A 19,247-nucleotide genomic window follows, 5' to 3' on the forward strand; every position below is an offset into this window, starting at 1 on the left:
GAAAATGCTCCAATTCAATAATACTAGATATCACTTTCTCTGAGACATTCAGAAAGCAGTCATGGGCCTTGTTTACACAAAGGAAATCCACACATCACTGATGATGGAATATGTTTTTTATGGCCACAAAGCCTATCTGCTAGGCAAAACCCAACGTAGCCCATCTCTAAAAAGCCCTTAAAATAGCACAACCTCACATTGATAAAGGTTAGGAAACAAATGAGTTCATTTAATGGCATCCACATTTAAAGAAGACTATAAATGCTGTAATACTGTGAAACAACTCAGTTTAATCACTTGCACAATGGCTGATTTCGGGGGGAGGGGACACAGCCCGAACTATAGCTGCTGGTTAGCAGTGTAACCACAAGTGCGTAGGACTTAGCTCAGGTAACCTCAGTACGGGGTACCTCTAGGAACCCTGACAAAGGTACACAAAACTTGTGCCATCCGGGTTACATTCCTGTTGTCACTGCAGGACACTCTGAGAAGATCAAGAAAGCCAGGAGTCCTCTTCCTTGAGCTTTTTCCCAGAAGTCCTCTTGAGCTTTCTCGTACACACTATTTAAAAAGTCTACACCCACATTCCTAGATTCCATCTCTAAGAGTTTGACTTAAACAAGTCGGTCTCATTTTCATGTAAAATTATTCTAATTTTGCAAGGTACTCCCTAAGTGTTAAAAAATTTCAGAAAAACTCTCTACATCTTTAAAAACTGCCTCTGAAATAGTTCATTTGGCCTGGCTATCAGAGAAAATGAAGAAAATCTTTATTAAAGACATTAAATTATGGTAAGTATTTAATTGGAGGAAAAACAGTAAACTTTTGAGGTGATTTTTGGACCAAGGCTCATATTCTTGTCTGGACAGAAGCCAGAAGTACCCACGGTTGGTGGTTTCTCCTCCCAGACCAGCTGGGGGCACAGCACTGGAGAAGATTAACACACAGCCCGTGCTGGCACGTGGGCAAACAAAACTGGTTTCCTGTATTTCTGTGGTCTGAAAGCCACCGAGGAGTAGTCTCAGATTAAAGGCAAAAATGGCAATTCAGGAAAGGCCAACTTGTTCTTTAAATAGATGAGTTGAATTTTTATTTCTAGAAAGTATGCCTGAACAAGTGGTTCAGAGCCAACTAATTTGAGAATAAAGTGGAGACAAATGGCATATATTTCACTTACCATCTTTTATATATATATATTCTTTTATGTAAGTGATAAATCATTAAAAACAATCTTTTGCCCCTCAGCAAAGGTTCTTCAAAAGGAAATGGTGGCTCAAAGCTGCTTTGAGGCCAGATGTCCAATTCTAGATATCCAAATTCCTTTTTTCTTTACATAGACCTTTCCCAAAAATCCTTGTTTACAATCCAAGAATAATGAGGATGAATGTCATCTAATTTTGTCATAATACTACTCAGGAAATACCAGCTAGATTACCAGAAGGTTTTAGAGCAATATTTAACAAAATGTGAACCAATTTAGCATTCCGAGATTTCATAATTCAAATAGGAATATAACTGTTTTCAGTATTTCCAAAAATAATCAATGGTTTACCCACCAGAGAACTCTGAACACACATCTGGTCATTTTAAAACAATTCACAAAAATCAAAGCATTTCCAGAGAAAATTTAGCATTCAAAGTTTCCAGGAGGTAGAATCAAGCTGTAATTCCCCAATTGTTACCTAATTTTAGATGAAAACTTTCACTTGAAATAACATGGTGTGCTAGAATTTTTGTTTTTAACTCATGAAGCCATTAAGCTTTGGCAGCCAGCCATACATGACAACCCTTTGTGTTTGAAAACATGTAAATCAGGGAAAATTTTCTCCATTTATATTCTTAATGCCAATGTTTCTTTTCTGTATTTTCCCCCTTATGATTGTACAAAGACAAAAAGACTATTTCTTTTGGATCTGAGGTAACTGCTTTTTATATTTTACAACAGTGGGGAAAGAATTTTTGCCAGAAACCTGGCCTTGGGAAAGGGCATAAAAAATTGGACCAGCCTAGCCTGTTTTGAGTAGACGGTTCAATGAGGCCCCCTAGAGCACTTACCAGCAGCAACAACAGGGAAGGGATATTCTCAATTTCCACAGCACTTTTTATCTGTTTCATTCATTTGGAAGCTAATCATTTATGTGGAAACACCTTTTATGCTGCTACTTTGTACTGTTGTTTTCATTTGTTCATGCTTTATCTCCTCAACTAAACTTAGTGCACTGCCTCACACATCAAACATGACCAACAAGTACTCTAGATGGTGCAAGAATGAGCCAGATAACTATGCCTTGCAATGACTGAAATACTGTCATCTGAAAAATAGAGGAGAAAATGGGAGAGATATCAACTTTCTAAAAGAATATTGGGCCACTGTATCAATTTCTTATTTTAAAAATACCATGTCCTAACACCATCTCCTAAGTTCCATGGTGTCCCTATTCTTGAAGTGATACTCATCCTGAAGGTAACGTTTTCACAAGCAGGTTCCTGATGCTCTGATTAAATTACAACTATATCTTGAGTTCAAGAAAGTAACTTGGCTAAACTATTTTATATGCAGTCTACTACCTAATTAATTCTAAAGTCTTTCTACGTAAGAATAGGCATCTCAAATTAGTAAAATGCCAAAATCACAAACTGCAGAATTGAATGGCTAAAAGTAGCCTTAAAAGTTATCTAGCTGAATTTCCCATCCTGCAGCATGAAGAAAGTAGTTATACACACTCTACCTGAAAATGTTTAGCCATAGATCCCACCACCATTCTGCTACATAACCTAGCTGCAATGGTCAGACATTTTCAGACATTCATTTCGTGTTTGCCCTCCTATAAAGAAACTGTTGACTCTGGTTCTAAAAATAAATCTATCACTTCCTCACCAAACCATAAGAAGACAGCTGCCTTAAGATCTTTCTGACAGCCACATTTTGGTATCAACAGAAAATTTACTGCAGTAAGTCTACTGACCATGGAAAACAAATGCACCCCTTTTTGGTGGCACAAAAGCTTCCTCATCGTTCCTCTATTCCCGATACATGAGAGCAGGCTTCTCCTGGAGATTCTGCTACTATTCTCTGCATTTGCTGAACCACAGACTGGCCCGGGGGGCTTTAGGACCACCAGCTTCACTCCTCTGCTAAACCCAAAATCTGGAATCAAAGAAGGAGGAATTTCTGCCCTTGAATCTTACTCCACGAGTTTGCAATAAACACTCCCCGGAAGGCAGGGGAAAAACAACCCAATTAAAAAGTCCTTAGCTTTTAGCCGCCTGTGTGGAATATCAAATTAATTCATTAAAATTTCTCTAAAGCACTAATATTTATTAGACCCCTCCTATAACTACACATTTACCTAACCCTTATGTAACCTAAGTCTAGCTTTTAGTTTGCTGATAAAGCTCTGAGGTACTGAATTAAAAGTCTTACAAACCTCAATTACAATACATCACCATCTTTTCAATCTTTTTAACCAAGAAAAAAAATGGCTGGTAATGGTCTTAATGTAAAAGATATGCATGACAGCTTTTCATATTTTAGGAGCTGATTAAAAAACTACATATAATACTTTAAAGCAGCCATAAACTAGTCCAAGGAAACAGTTCTATTAACATTCCTGGCTTTCACTTTACATAAGGAGATATCAAATAACTTCCCCTAAAAAAAACAAAAACAAAAAACTGAGCAACTGAGAAATGAGAACTTCCATACAGAACTGCAACTGGTAAATATAGTGCAAAACCCATGATAAAACTTAACAGGATTACCTTTTTGGCACTTTCAGGACCTGATTCATCAAAGCGAAATCTCACAATTCTGAAATCTTTACAGTAAATAATTAACTCTGTTGGATTAAATTTCAGCTTCTGGTTTGGGCCCAGGACTTTCTGCTTCCTTTTGTGGTCATTTACTAAAAAATAAAAAAATAAAAAAATTTCTTTCTTGATATTCACTCTTTAGTACACTGTAACAAATTCTTACTGAAAACAATTGGAAGGTCACCCACCACTTAGTACTGCTTCTCTAGAATCTTTCATATTTGTGTATAATTTCTGGAACTTTGGGGGATCAGTTTTAACTTTGCTTTTGACGATATTAAAGATATTTCTTTGCACAAAACCACCACATCTATATTTAATGATTAAAATTTTAATTAAAAAGAGGACAAATACTACAAAATACAAAAAGCCATATATTTTGGGACTTCCCTGGTGGCACAGTGGTTAAGAATCCGCCTTCCAATGCAGAGGACACAGGTTCGATCCCTGGTCTGGGAAGATTCCACATGTCATGGAGCAACTAAGCCCACGTGCCACAACTACTGAAGCCCGTGCACCTAGAGCCTGTGCTCCGCAACAAGAGAAGCCACTGCAATGAGAAGCCTGCACACGGCAACAAAGAGTAGCTAGCCCCCGCTCGCCGCAACTAGAGAAAGCCTGCATGCAGCAACAAAGACCCAATGCAGCCATAAATAAATAAATAAATAAATAAATAAATAAATATTTTAAAAAAGCCATATATTTTATATCTCCATTTAAAAATAATTTATTGATTTCTTTTCCATTAATTTTCCTGGGACTCAAAAAAAAAGCGGGAGGGAAAGCAAAAAACCTACAGAAATAAAACTCCAGCCCAAGTGTTTGAGAGGTGTAACTCTTCAAGCAACAATTCCCGAGTAGAACCAGCTTTTAGGGGCTGAGTGAAGAATAATACATACCTGTGACTATTTGCTCAATACATGTTAAAGGGACATCATGTTCACCAAGAAGAAGGTTTCTATAATGGAATTTCTGAAATAAAAAAATACATTCATGTTAATTATTTTCCCAACAACTTCACGATGGTAATATGAGCCTTACTTTTAGGTGTGATGAGAAATTGCGACGACCATCTCTCTAAGAAGAACAAAAGCTTTTGCTTGTGCGGCTATGACAATTCTAAGGCTGTAGTTATCACAGAACACACTTCAGTAGGAAAGTAAGGGGAGGAAGAGAGAAACACATACTGTGTTCACATTCTCTCCACCATCCTCCCCACACTTTAAACAATAAAATTAGGTCAAGTTATATACTACAATGTCATTATAACATACAGGATATGTAATATTATACTGTCAATCACTTCACAGGCAAACACTTGCATACCTAGTTCTGGTTAAACTGCCACTAAAATAATAAAAAAAAAAGGGGGGCTCCAAAGTCATCAGATTTTAATGGGTAAAATCATGGCTTGATTTTCACAATGGAGATTTTAGAGCAGAAAATAACTGTTTACAGCAGAAAGTCTACTCAAAATAAAAATCTTTAGTCAAACTACAGCTTTTTTAAACCCATTTTTTTATACACACTTTCAGACTAAGGACATTGTTGATACTATTAACCTTCTGTTGGTAGGACACTGGCTTATTTTTCCTATTAGTGGTATCGGATTTAAGCTATTCCAGGTACATGGGTCTCATTTATAGTGAAATCTGGGGCCAAAGATTGAAATAAAGCCAAAAATAAAAGGAAAAACCCAAGTTTACAGCCAAATAAGCTAGTATCTCTACATACTGGGTATCTGTAAATGCCTTAAATTTAGTCTAAATATACCTACAGATTGCAATAGATTGGAATACACTTATTCATAGTTACGTGCTTCAGTCAAAAGTTTAGAGTTAACATACAAATATTACTATTACAAATAAAGGTCTAGGGAGTAAAAGTGTATATATAACACTTTACAAATCAAAACAGAAAATAGGAGTTGAGGAAAAGTCCAGGATTTTTAAGTTAGGCAAATGAATGACTGACTTTTTGAAAACTCAAATTATATGGAGCTGTTGTTTTCCAGTAAGAAAATAAAATAGCAAGAGGGTTATTAAAGAAAAACTTTATCAATATTTTTCTTCATTCTAACTACTAGAAATTTGAAATGAGAATTTGACTTTTTTGGAAAAATACTAGTTAAAGATACTATAAAATATGTAAAATGTGCAGCATCTATGGAATTATTTGCTATATAATTTTTTCTCTTTATGAGTAGTAAAAAAGGATATCTTTGTTTTTATAGATAGGTTAAAAGATTTAGAAGGAAAATAATAACTCCTTTATTGAAAAGGATATATAAGCAAAGATCACAGAGGATAAACACAGCAATGTGACTTAAAACCATCTCACTAATTATACTCCTCAAGTCTCAACAGTCTCCTTAAACTTTATTTTGAATTTTAATATAATACATTCCCAACCTTATATTAATCACTTATTAATAATTTTATTTTCCCATATCTGTGCTTTATATAATATTGATCATACGTACTGCTTAGAGTCAAAAGCCCTGATATGATTAAACAGCATACAAATCAAACACACCTGTAATGGCACTGGATTATCCGTAATAAAGGAAATTTTGAAGTTACTGCATATCAGTTTTCCCCACAAATCGTATTGACTTGTGTCCGATGCGATGCATTTTCTCACAAAATTGACTTCATTTACGACAATTTCTCCTTGACAAAAAGAAACATATCATTGTGTGAGCTACAACCACACCATAAAATGTCAACAGTCGCTGTGTGACCTAGAAGGAAGATTTCCTGATGATGATAAGAAGAAACACTGAACCAGGACCTCACGTCGGTAACAGTCACAATGGGGCATCGTGCTCCATTTGTAAGATACAGAAACTGAGGCACAAAGAGCTTAAGGGTCTGAGATGGTTCAACCAGAAGGGCTGAGCTGGAGTCTGCATTCTTTACTATGCCATGCTGCCTCTCATTATTTATTTACCGAAAGGCACCCTGGAGAAGAAATAAGCTGCACTGTCTCCTTCAGAGTATTACTTGATGGGATATTTGTATTTTATTAACATGTGACTTGATCTCCCAAACCGATATCTCCGATTCCTTCCTAAGACAGTTCAGTATGAGAAACAGTGCAGTATTAACCTCAAAATTAATAATGCAATCTATTTATTTTAAAATACATTCCATAAAGACAAATTGAATTTCCCTCTGCACTCACATTATAACTTAGTTGGCAATAAAACTTTAAAATATAGCTTTAGAGTTAAAGGGGAAGACTAAATAAATAAATATAAGAAACTAAAACAAAAGTTTTAATGTTCTTTGAAGAGAACAATTTTCTGCAATTGATTTAAAGCTTGGTCATCATTAGTCCTTAATTTCAAGTTCTAAAATGCAACCAGACCCAGGGACATTTTTAAGTAATCATTCTCTAGGGCCCATGGTAGTTAGGGTACTGAGCTACTTGGCCTATTTCTGTCAGTACAAACACCTCTAACAGAGATGGACAGAACCGTTGCTGACAAGCCCCAAACACCCACCAATTCACAGAGAGCAACTAGAGTCTCAAAACAATCCTCTCTCTTAAATAAAATGTTATAATAAATGTGAACTGCAAAAATAACTTTTATTCAAAGTTCTTAAATGCACGAGTTTTAAGAACAGAACCCTAACATTTACTTGAGGATTCAATTCAAACGTGCTCATGTCAAATTCTCGGCTCAGACCAATGGAGTAATTGTCTCTTCTGCAGACAAGCCTCCTCCACGTGGCCGTCCGCCCTCCTCCCCACCCCCCGCACCCTGAGCCCCACCGCTGTCCTCATTCTCCCTCTCCAGCCACACTGGCCTTTTAGTCCCTCTCAGGGGCCGGACTGCAAAGACCCAGGGTCTTCACACATGCTGTGCCCATTGCCTGGAATATGCTCTCCTTCTGCCTCAGCCCAATCGCTTTCTCAGGAATGCCTTAAAAACTCTCCGTGCCTAGATTAACTCCCTCAGTCACAGCATCATTTACCTGTAATTCCCAGCACTTACCACAGCTGCAATTATGCATACTCTACATATTTCAAAACCATTGCCTGTCTCACCCTCAGGATCACATGCCCCATGAGGGTAGAAAACGGACTGGTTTTTCTCTGATGCTGACATTTTAGTTGCAAGGCAAAGGCTCAGCATGGGGCAGGGGCCTGGTCAATGAGTGCTGAACACCCGAGTGAATGAACCACTTCACTGCTCCGGGTTCACCAGACCAGCACCACCAATGGAGCAGGAGTGGTTCCAGACAGACAGAAACCAGTGACGTAACACGGCCACGCGCCAAGAGGGTCAGGAGATAAGTGCTGGCGGGTAAATGCACGTGAAGTCAGAAAACTGTCCCAGAGCCACCCCTGCTCGCCTACCACACGCACAGAGAATTGCAAAATCTACCAGTGGAAAAGAAGAGATGGAGGACTTGTGGGACAGGACACGCGGCCACACTAGTGCCGTCAGCCACCCGTGTTTTTGATGCACGTTCTTGGGCAGCACTTCTCCACCAACCCGGCTCTCTTACCAAGGGCACAAATGTAACACATCCAGTCCACAAAGGCAGCAAGAATGCGACAAAGATAAAAGGAGGAGAAGGCATTTAATGGGTCCAGGGCTTGGCCAATCCAGATGCAGCCCCCTGGTTTTTGTAAATACAGCTTTACTGAAACCTCTCCATGCTTATTCATTTGTGTACCGTCTATGACTGCTTCCACGGGACAAAGGCAGAGCTAAGTACTTGCAACAGAGACCTCACGGCCTGAAATGTCTCAAACATTTACTGTCTGGGACTTCACAGGAAAAGCTTGCCCAGCTCTGTGCTAGAGATGGTCACTGAAGTGACAACTCTTAACATTATGTGAAACAAGCCTTGGAAGAAGCACTCAGGCACATCCTCTCAGAGGAAAGGCACTTTCCACCTGCAATGGTACGGTGCCCTCAGAGCTCGGGAGGCCTGCTCAGCAGCACTGAGGACCCACAACCTTCCCCCGGAATGTGTCTGCCACAGTCAGGTCCAAAGATTCCTTTCTCACCAGTGAGCCGCAGCCCTCAGCAGAAGTGAAGCTGAAATCCAGGCCTAACTGCTCTGCTTCCCATCCTCCATCATAAAACAGCACAATGAAGCACAAATCTGTGAATGAACTCTGTGGGGCTAGATTAGAATCTGAGACATCGGTATAAACTCAGGTATATCTTAATATATACAAAGAGAGAGAGGTAAAGAAACAAAGGGAGGTGTGTGTATACATGGCTTAGTGTGCACGTGTTTATTTTCTACTCTGTCTCCTGAAAACGCCTCCAGTAACAAACCACATTTAAATACCATTCTCCAATAAAAGGAACCAGGACTCACTGGAGAAATGTTTGACTCCAGGGCTGGGGCAGAGGAAAGACATACTGAATCTGGAGCTTCTGATAGTTCCAGAATGCCAGAAAGTAGGGAAGGGAAAAAGAGAGGGGGAATGGGGGTGGGAGAGAGAGAGAGAGAGAGACAGAGAGAGAGAGAGAGAGAGAGAGAGAGAGAGAGAGAGAGAGGAGAACATTTCAAAAGGCTAGAGGAGCCAAGATGAAAGAATTCATCAGCCATCAGTAAAGATGGAGAAACTGTCACAGGCTGGAGACTAGGGAGACACGGTGTCCTGGCAGGGGCGCTAAAATAATGGCCATTAGTGAAAAAACTAGGGAAATGTCAATAAAACTTGCAGCTTAGTTAATAGTACTGTTAGTTTCTTAGTTCAGCTAAATTGATCGAGGTTATAAGATATTAACATTAGGGGAAGCTGGGTGAAGAGTATGTGTTAACTATCTGTACCCTTTTACAAATCCAAGTTTATTTAACAATAAAACTACTAAAGAAAAGAAGATGGACAAGAAATATACGAAACAACAGCAACAACGGTAAAATAGGGACCCGCTGGGCTGTGGTCTTTGAAGGAAAACTGTTACGTAGCTTTCTAAGTGGAGAGTGGAAATGGGCCCGTGGGATAGAAAGAAGTAGGGTGGGATGGAGGGAAAGAAGAAAAGGAGGGCACTTCCGGGGAGATGCTGAACTGGGACTTCTTATTATCATAAGCATGTAATAAAATAAGCGCCAAGTTAACCTGACTTGAGTTTTAGTTGATGACACTAAATTTTGTTCACATGGAAGCACTCTCTAAGATACATGGATCGGGCTTCCCTGGTGGCACAGTGGTTGGGAGTCCGCCTGCCGATGCAGGGGACACGGGTTCGTGCCCCGGTCCGGGAGGATCCCACATGCCGTGGAACGGCTGGGCCCGTGAGCCATGGCCGCTGAGCCTGCGCGTCCAGAGCCTGTGCTCCGCAACGGGAGAGGCCACAGCAGTGAGAGGCCCGCGTACCGCAAAAATAAATAAATAAATAAAAATAAAATAAAATAAAATACATGGATCATGCAGCACAGCTCTCTGCTCACACTTTACAAAAAAAGCGGGAACCCTGGGTAGGAACTGTCCTCAGCTACTGCCAGGCATGAACTGCAGTCCTGTGGGCCAGGAAACCAGCTCACAGGTGGGAGAGAAACAGGGGATTCACAGTGCCTCTTCCCAGAGGGGACAGATGCAGAAACAGAAGAGCAACCAGACGGTTCTTGCTACATTTTAAATTAGTGACCTTGAGGAGGAAACTTGGAACTGAAGCTTCAAAGCTCCCAGAGACCGTCCTCCTGGGCTTTTCCGGCAGGAGGGCGGTGTGCTGCCAGCCATGTGGGAGGACCCTCAGCACCAGGCACTTGCCAGCACACCACGGGCAGGAAGCAACGGGGGCCGCACGAAAGAAAAAGCAGGAAGCGAGCTTCAGTGCAGGGTATGCAAAAAGCACCAAAGAAAAAACTGTCTAAACTAGAAGATGATGGGCCAAGATGTTCTACTATAACCTGGGAAGGAACCAACAAATCATCAAAGTTTGTTTTCTCGAGACCCTTTCATCTGTAAAGATAAATAAGAAAGGAAATATAATTAAAATTAATAAGTCTCCAAATGGTATAGCTAGGGAAGTTTTTAACTCCCTGAGAACTAAAAACTATGTCACATTATCTTTCATAATACCTTACACATTTAGAAAGTCAATACATGTTTGATGAATTAAAATAATTTTTCCCATAAATTTTAGCTTGAAAAATAGTTTAAGACAAAGCCTCACTGTACACAGTAACTAATTAACCTATGGAATGTGCACAGGCCCAAGGCACAGCTCAGTATGTGGCTTTACATTCAGTGAGTGACCATCCCAGACAGCCTGGGACTGGGGATTCCTGGCGTGCAGGACTTCCAACATTAAAGCCAGGGTAGTCCAAGTGCCACCTGAGCTGCAGTGAACTTCAGGAATTAAAGTGGCCTAACAGTTACTAAGGGAAGCTGAAACTCTGTACAAGATGAGCACAAGACATCGGAGGCCGCTCCTGGTACTCACAGGGTCACGCACGATACGAAAAAGCACGGAATCAAGTACCACGTCCAGTAAGAGCTACCCACGATGGGGGCTGGAGGAAGGTCAGCAGTGCAGACCTCAGGAAGAGACCAGAGGAAAATCTTGAAGGCAGATGAGGGTTAAGACAGAGAGAACACATGATCACAAAAACAAAGGCCTGAATAAGGAAAAAGGCATCTGGATCTGAGTGAAGCAGATATCAACATTGGGAAACAGCGCAGAGGTCAGCAAGGTGAGTGTCAGCAAACTACAGAGGTTACAGACTTTGGATTTTATTTTTGGTTTAAGCAGGATTTTCCTTAAGGGGGTTCACGAAGAGTTTCTGAGCAGGAGCTGCAAGGTCAGGAGTAAGGAGGTGAGTGTCAGCAAGGTGAGTGTCAGCAAACTACAGAGGTTACAGACTTTGGATTTTATTTTTGGTTTAAGCAGGATTTTCCTTAAGGGGGTTCACGAAGAGTTTCTGAGCAGGAGCTGCAAGGTCAGGAGTAAGGAGGTGACCGGAGGTCCTGTAACAGGCACTGGAGGAATGAACGGCTCCAAACCCTCAGAAGAAGGTTGTCCAGGTGAGGCACAGACCCAATGCTAAGACACCGCAGTTGGTTAAACCGTTCATGGTTCCAAGGAGCAGTTACAAGGCCTTCTGTCTTTCAAAAGCAGGGTATCTAAGAATTAAAATACTATGAAATTCAGTCTACAAGGATCTCTAAAGCCTATCTACAAAAAACCAAATCAAAACAAAAAACACCTGAAAGAGACAGTCTGCTTTAAGGGATTCACAATCTAGTTGAGGAAATAGATGTACAGTGAGGTAGAGGACAGTAGTACATAAATGGTCCAAACAGTGAACATGTAAAAAAAAAAAAAAAAAAAAAAAAAGCAATAAACAAGACAGCTGCCCAACAATGGCTATTTTCATTTTCTGGATGGCCCTAGGTCGTATCCTTTTCTGATCCGATTACAAAAGACTCGGACAATCGGCGCATTCATTATCAATCTACTAGCTAATCTCCTAATGGAAGTGCTGCTGGCACTGCAGATGGAAGAGGGAGGGCCGAGCCGACCCCCGCCTGTGCACAGAGGCTGAGTCTTAGCGGGCACCACCGGGCAGAGCACGAGTCCTCTCCCGACAGCCAGGCCCTTCCCAAATGCGGCTCAGGTGCCCTTCCTCCGAGCCTGCGCAACCTCAGCTCTCCTCCACTGAAGCACTTGCCAGTGAACTGAGACTCAGGGCAGGAGCCCTCTTCTTCGGCTGCTCCCCCTCTACCAAGCAGTACGGAACGAGCAGTCAGTACCCACTCAACCATCAACTCAGGCCGTGGCCACAGCACTTCAGGCCGTCCCCCTCCCACTCCACAGATCTCTAAAAAGATCACGTCCCTGGGACCTCTCTGGTGGTCCACTGGGTAAGACTCCGCGCTCCCAATGCAGGGGACCCGGGTTCAGTCCCTGGTCGGTGAACTAGATCCCGTGTACATGTCGCAATGAAGATACCGTGTGCCGCAACTGAGACCCGGTGCAGCCAAAATAAATAAATAAATATTAAAAAAAAAAAAATCATGTCCCAGAGAGAGAGAGAGGAGAGAGAAAGCCCACCGAGCCCCACTCGCTGCAAATCTCATCCCCTTACGACAAAGCCGTTGGCATTCCACCAGCCTCTGGTCAGCTCGGCCAGAGACAGGAAGTCCACTGACTCCCGAGACATTCCATTTTCTGGCAGCTGAAATCGTTTGAAAGTTGCCTGTCAAGCTGGGTCAGATCTGTCTGCTGTGGAAAGGGCAGAGCCGGGGACAGAGCACGCCCCCTAGGACGACATCCAACCCACCCGCTATCCAATCCCACAGCATCAATCTGGACCCTGGTGTCAGCACAGTCAGGCGGGCCCTGCTGCTCAGTGGTTAAAGGCACAGCCTGGGAGTCGGGCTCCTAATCCTGGCTCTGCCCTTGCTGGCTGGGCAACACTGGGCAAGTTACTTAACCTCTATGACTTGTATAGTTTTCTCAACTGGTACCTTCCTGACAGGGCTGTCATGAGGAGTAACCTGTAAGCTATATCATATATTAGTTAAGGATCTTAGTTGAAAGTGTCAGAAACATGCCCGGAACTAGCTTGGCAAAAAGAAAAATTCTGTGGCTCTGGTGTCAGCTGGACTTCAAGGAAAATGGGACCATCAGAACTCTCCCTCGGGGTTCTGCCTCTGCCGCTCTCAACACGTGACATCATTCTTTTGGACAAGTTTGCTGGTGCTTCAGCCACGGATGGCGCTATAGAAAAGGATCTCTTTCCTCAGTACCAATCTGAAAACATCCAGAGGCAAACCTGTGCTCACGCTAGCAGTCTGGGGGTGGGTTATCATCTTTGCTGGCCACACGAGACCCCCGGGCTGGGTGGAGAAGGGGAAGGAGAATTTGTCAGAAGAGAGAGGGTGCATTTTTCAGAAGACGGTGGAAAGACCCCAGGCAGATAAAACAACTGATGTTCTCTGTGTGAGTGTTCATTAAATTGTACCTATAATGTTACAATAATTTCATGGAGTGACTTCCAGTTCAGATTCCACAAATCAGGTATACTACAAAAATAATTCAGGGAACCTACACAAGGGCTAACTTAAAAACTTTTTTAAAGTCACAGCTACAAATAGAAGAACATATCTACACCAAAGAAGCTGGAAGGACATAATCTCGGAATTTAAAGCAAATCAATTTAGCTTTATGGAAAAAAGCTGCATTTTTCTTATTTTCTCAATTTGACCAAGGGCTGATAAAAACTTCATCCAGATCTGATGCCAGCCAGGCCATGACTAGAATCTGGGAACCACTGGTCCAGGTCACAGTCTTCTGCCTTGTCCACAGGCAGCATGGAGCTTGCCCCAGCCCTGCTGCGATTCAAGCCCACTCCTCCTCCAGCACCTTCTAGCTAGCATGAAGCCAGGAACCCAGGAGGTACTCACAGGCTCAGTGAATGGATCCATCAGCCCAGCAGCTACCCAAACAGACACAAGCTTAGTGTGGCAACACCTGCTCTCACAAATATATGCTGGAACACACACACACACATACACAGGTTAAAATTCATACTCTCCCTCTTTTCAAAAGGATTGGGGTGATTTTACACACACAACACAATAGTTAAAGAATGAGATTCAGGTAATGACGGGAAGGTGAAGAGAAAGCCTAGGCAAAGGCCAGGTGCTTTGACAGAGCGCTGTATTTCAGTTCTAGGCTCAGGAACAATTTTCTTGAGAAGTGTGGCTTTGGGAGAGAGCAAGACACAGGGCATAAAGTAAGAGTCTCCCCCTTCCTCCTAAACCTGAGAGTTGGTCTGTTTGTCTGTGTATGTGCACACGCAGGCATGGCTACGGGAACAATTTAAGCAGGTGGTCTGGGCTTCCCTGGTGGCGCAGTGGTTGAGAGTCCGCCTGCCGATGCAGGGGACACGGGTACGTGCCCCGGTCCGGGAAGATCCCACATGCCGCGGAGCGGCTGGGCCCCTGAGCCATGGTCGCTGAGCCTGCGCGTCCGAAGCCTGTGCTCCGCCACGGGAGAGGCCACAACAGTGAGAGGCCCGCGTACCGCAAAAAATAAATAAATAAATAAATAAAATTAAAAATAAGCAGGTGGTCTGAGGGGTCCTTTCACTGTCATTCACTCAACCGGCATCTCGATGCACTATGCTGGACATTGGATACCACAAAACTGAATTAGATACAATCTCCATCTCAAGGAGTTTCATGAACCAGGCAAGCTGAATATTACTAACATAAACCACAATCTAAATTAAATTCCTAGTCAATTTCTTCTGTTTTCTTTGTTTAATAAAAGCTGAAGATCATTTTAAATTCAGCCTCGTTAAGTTCAACAGAGCACTTGGTAACTGCAAATAAACAATTGATTTTGTTTCAATTTTCATCTGCTTATTGAATTAAAAGTTCAAACTTTGGGCAACTGAAGTAGGATATCCTTGAACCCAAGGCATTTTGCCAAAGCATAACATCCAACACTATACCTCTGAACAATTACTTCCTTGTTTTGCGTGTCTGTGCAAAGCCGCAGGTGACTTGGCCAAGTTTTCTCTTGGTTTCTGACTATAATGAAGGCCAGAACTATAATATGAAGCCCTCTTAGGCAAAGCCCTAGCGCAGCCCAGGTCTTATAGATCACCAATGCTTCAGTTACTCTCCACTTGTCTTCCAGATTTCACAGGCTGAAAAGGGAGCAACAGAGGTTCTAGCAGGAGTTGGTGAGGTTAGAGGTGAAGCAGGGCACAGAGACCATGATGGGGGGGTCAGACAGAAAGAACGGGAAGAGCGTGGGAAGACCAGGATGGGAAGGTAAGAACAGAAGGGGTGGGGAAGGAGGGCAAAGACACACTAATTTAGCATTGACTAAATGTTCTGTGAGGAATAGGTTAGGTGCAAGCAGAATGCTGGGTGCCAAAGCCATCACGTATGCACACACGGAGCCAGTGAAGAAAAGCTACCACGGGTCAGGGGATCCAGACTTAGCTATGATTTCTAAGACAAGTAAACCACTGACAGTCAGGAAATGGGTTTACAACTTCCCCAGAAAACGCTGACTTTTTAACAGAAAGGTAAGTTTTTAGTTAATTCTATAGAACAGATAATCCCTCAATGTAAAGTTCTTTGAGCTTACTGATATTTAGTAACAATTTCACAAGCAAAGCTTAAATATAGAAATTAACTAAAGAAAATCAAGCACTATCATTTGTAGCTAAGACCATGTGGTTTATTAGTGTCAAATCAAATCAAATATCAGAAGGGGGGAATCAAAGAACAGGGCCTGCTCAGGGTAAAAGGACCCAAAGTTCAATAGCTCACAGGCACTCATTCAGGAAGAGCACTGTTTGCCACAGGGTTGTTTAAATGCCTGGAGTGACTAAGACCAAAACAGAGCAGGCACAGGGAGCAAAGGTTACTTATTAATTCTATTGTTCACTTTGAGGACAAGTACAAAGGATTATTTAGTACACACTGTTTGGCTAAAAAGCATTAACAAAATAAAGGGAAAATATTTATAACTAACTCCCAAATACAGTTTAAAACAATTTTAAGAGTTAACATCTATAATAGGGAACCATAGGTTTATGTTTTAAATTTGTTTGTTCCTACTTAATATTTAAAATTTTAAAGCACAAAATTTTAAGTTACCCTATTTGTTCAATTACTACCTATAGAGTTCTAATCATTTTATCAGATTTAGCATTAAGTAACAACTGAGATTTTAAAATGTTGATAGTAGCCACACAAACTGGTATTTGATTATATTTCATGTTTAAAAGAGGCTTTCCTGGCTACTTTCCCCAATAATCAGATTAAACAACTGACTTCCTAGCTGTTATATAATTATTATACAACTCAAAATACCAATCAAATAAATGCATTATATGCTTTAAAACTAATCTCCGATTTACCATCAATTCTTACCTGTACCTCTAAGGTCTTCTAATGTCAATTTTGTTCTAAACCAGTGCTTCTCCACAGGGGGAAAATTTTGCCCCTAGGGTTCCCCCCACCCCCTAACAAAAGGGTTTGGCAATGTCTGGAGACATTCTGGTTCCCACAAGTAGGCGGTAGAGGAGGTGGTGCTCCTGGCATCTAGGGGGTAGAGGCCAGGGATGCTGCTAAACATCCTGCAATGCACAGGACAACCCTACAACAAAGAATTATCAGGCCCAAAATGTCTATAGTGTCTCTGTCGGGAAACCCTATTCTAAATTGAAACAAGATTTGCAAACACAGCTGACACCTTCAAAAAACAATTGCCAAGTAAGTAATTCAAAGTTCACTAAGCTTTGTTATTGGTATAGAGACCCAGACATAATAAAAGTTGCTTTGTATACTACTGAAATGTGATTTGATTATTAACCATGAATGCATGAAATTGCAGACGGACAAGAAGGGCAAAAAGTCCTTTCACCACCTAAGCAATTCATGATCGCTTTAAAAAAGAACATTTCAGGAGACGAAAAGGAAATAAGGTAGTGGTATTCTTGACAGTTTTCTACGATGCTTCAGTTTTCAAGGACAAACACCAATTAATCATTACTTTTTGTTGCTGTCCTTTAGTTCTAACCAATCCGTTTTTTTTTTTTCCATCCTCAGTCGTTAGATTTTTAAGTGGCTAAAGTTTAAAGTAAATGAGGAAAGTTAACCACATGGTACTAGCTGGTAGAATAATCTTAGGCCAAAACACATTACTAAAGTATCTGTTAGAACACTCATGTTTACCTGGCAAAAGAACGGGCTCCAGTTTTTTAATCTTCGGTTCTGAATTAATATTATCGTCAGTCTGAAATACATTAGCAAAACAAATCAAAATCAAAACTTTTTTCCCGGCTGAGCGATGAAAGCAAATTTTATTTTCTAGGTGATGACACAGGCGACAGACACGTATCCCCCCACTTAAATTCTTACACATTTTTACCGAACTCTTGTAAGGATCTGCTCGTGATGGAATTGAGAGTCTGGCCATAAAAATACTACAACCGCCAGTGCCGCTTCCAGATGTTCACATTTACGACAGGTAGGTAACCCCTTCCACTAGGTGCCCACAGGCGATGCGATCCTGCCGGCGGTCACGGCGGGGACCGTCGCCAGGCGAAGGGCTAAATAAATCCCAACTCCGATCGCTCCCTGGAGTCCCGTCTCGGAGCCGAGAACGGCTGCGGCGGAGTTTTGCAAGTTTCCACCGAGCCAGCGGGGCTCCCGGGAAGGCGGCTTCCCCGCGCCGGGGTCCGGGGGACGGGGGACGGGGCAGTCTCCTGGGCCTGCCCGCGTTCGGCTCCCCGGAAACGCGAGGAGAGGGCGCCGCGGGGAGACGGCTGTTTACCTGGGGCGGCGGCAGGAGGTAGGACCTGAACGTGGGTCTGGGCGGCTTGAGCGAGAACATGGTGCCGCCGCCTGCTCGGCTCGGCCCGTCCCGGTCGGGGCCCGGGATCCGCCTCCCGACGCCCGCTGGCTGAGAGTTCCCCGTGCGGCCGCCCGGGCTCGGTCTGCGGCCAGCCGGGCCGGTCGGGCTGACGGGCGTGGACACGGCTGAGCGCCCGCCCGAGCGGGGAGGAGCCCGGGCCCATCCCCGGAAGGGGCCCGGCGTGCCGCCCCGCCCCGAGAGACGGCGCGCGCAGGCCGGCGGCCGGCCGCTGCTGGCCTCTAGGCCGCGCGGGAATCGGAACGCGAGGCTGGCGCCTTGCGCCGCTGCTCGGCCCTCAGCGAGAGCGCCGGGGGGGAGCGGGGCGCGGGAGCCATCTTGAAAGGCCGGTCCGGGCGGGGGTGGGAGCACTGCTATGGCGGCCGGCACGGTCCACAGCGGCCCGCGGGGACGTACGGCGGCCCGCGGGGGTCACAGGAGCCGCGGAGGGCGGCCCGAGGGGATCACAGCGGCCAGCAGGGACCTACGGCGGCCGGCGGGGGTCATAGGGGTCTCGGGAGGCGGCCCCGGCTTTCGTTCAAGCTTCCGTGCCGACTGCCCCGCGGTCCCCCTGTCCCCGGGACACCCCCCTGGACGCTGCTCGCTAGTCCTCCAGCTCGCGCGACCAGTGTTGTTTTCCTTCTTCGGGAGGAGCCCGGGGCGGGGGGAGGGGACTCTGGAGCCCTGGGCTCAGCCGGTCACGCTGTCTGCGGCCAGCGTGTGAGGGACGGGCACCGGGAAGGCGGCCCGGGACAGCCGGCAGTGACTGGGATCAGACTGTCAGCGCGGTGCCTTCAAGGTCGACACTGGGGGAGATTTTTCTCCCATCACACGGTTGTCTGTGCGGGAAGCTTTGAGACTGGGGTGTCCTGCTGCTCAATTCCACGGGGTGCTGAGGCTATTGACGGAGGACGTTCCCAGGCAACCCGGACTCCTTCATTTACTTTAACTTCTACCCTCTTTATTAAACTTTAATGTGGATAAAGATATTAAGCAAGTTACCTTCCTTTCTCTTCGTGCCTATTCTCACGTGTAAAAATACCAATGAGCAAATAAATGATCAAAAGCC

General features: G+C 43.5%; 1 protein-coding gene across 3 annotated transcripts in view; it reads right to left on the reverse strand.

Moving 5' to 3' along the window:
• The window catches only part of MTMR10 (myotubularin related protein 10), a 45,814-nt gene extending 27,069 nt beyond the window's left edge, over window positions 1-18,745 (reverse strand). The window contains exons 1-5 of one of the 3 annotated variants that reach the window (XM_082618309.1): window positions 18,101-18,269; window positions 17,500-17,560; window positions 6,349-6,485; window positions 4,713-4,785; window positions 3,763-3,905 (exon numbers count right to left, since the gene is read on the reverse strand). In XM_082618309.1, the coding sequence (XP_082474435.1) occupies window positions 3,763-3,905; window positions 4,713-4,785; window positions 6,349-6,485; window positions 17,500-17,560; window positions 18,101-18,160 (474 nt within the window). In that variant the 5' untranslated portion in view covers window positions 18,161-18,269. Of the gene's footprint in view, window positions 1-3,762; window positions 3,906-4,712; window positions 4,786-6,348; window positions 6,486-17,499; window positions 17,561-18,100 lie in introns of those variants that run through there. The other 2 variants (XM_082618312.1, XM_082618311.1) reach the window with 2 other exon arrangements.
• Between the last annotated feature and the right edge of the window lie 502 nt (window positions 18,746-19,247).

Source organism: Mesoplodon mirus, assembly GCF_964341445.2.
Source record: "Mesoplodon mirus genome assembly, chromosome: 4".
NCBI lineage: Eukaryota > Metazoa > Chordata > Mammalia > Artiodactyla > Ziphiidae > Mesoplodon > Mesoplodon mirus.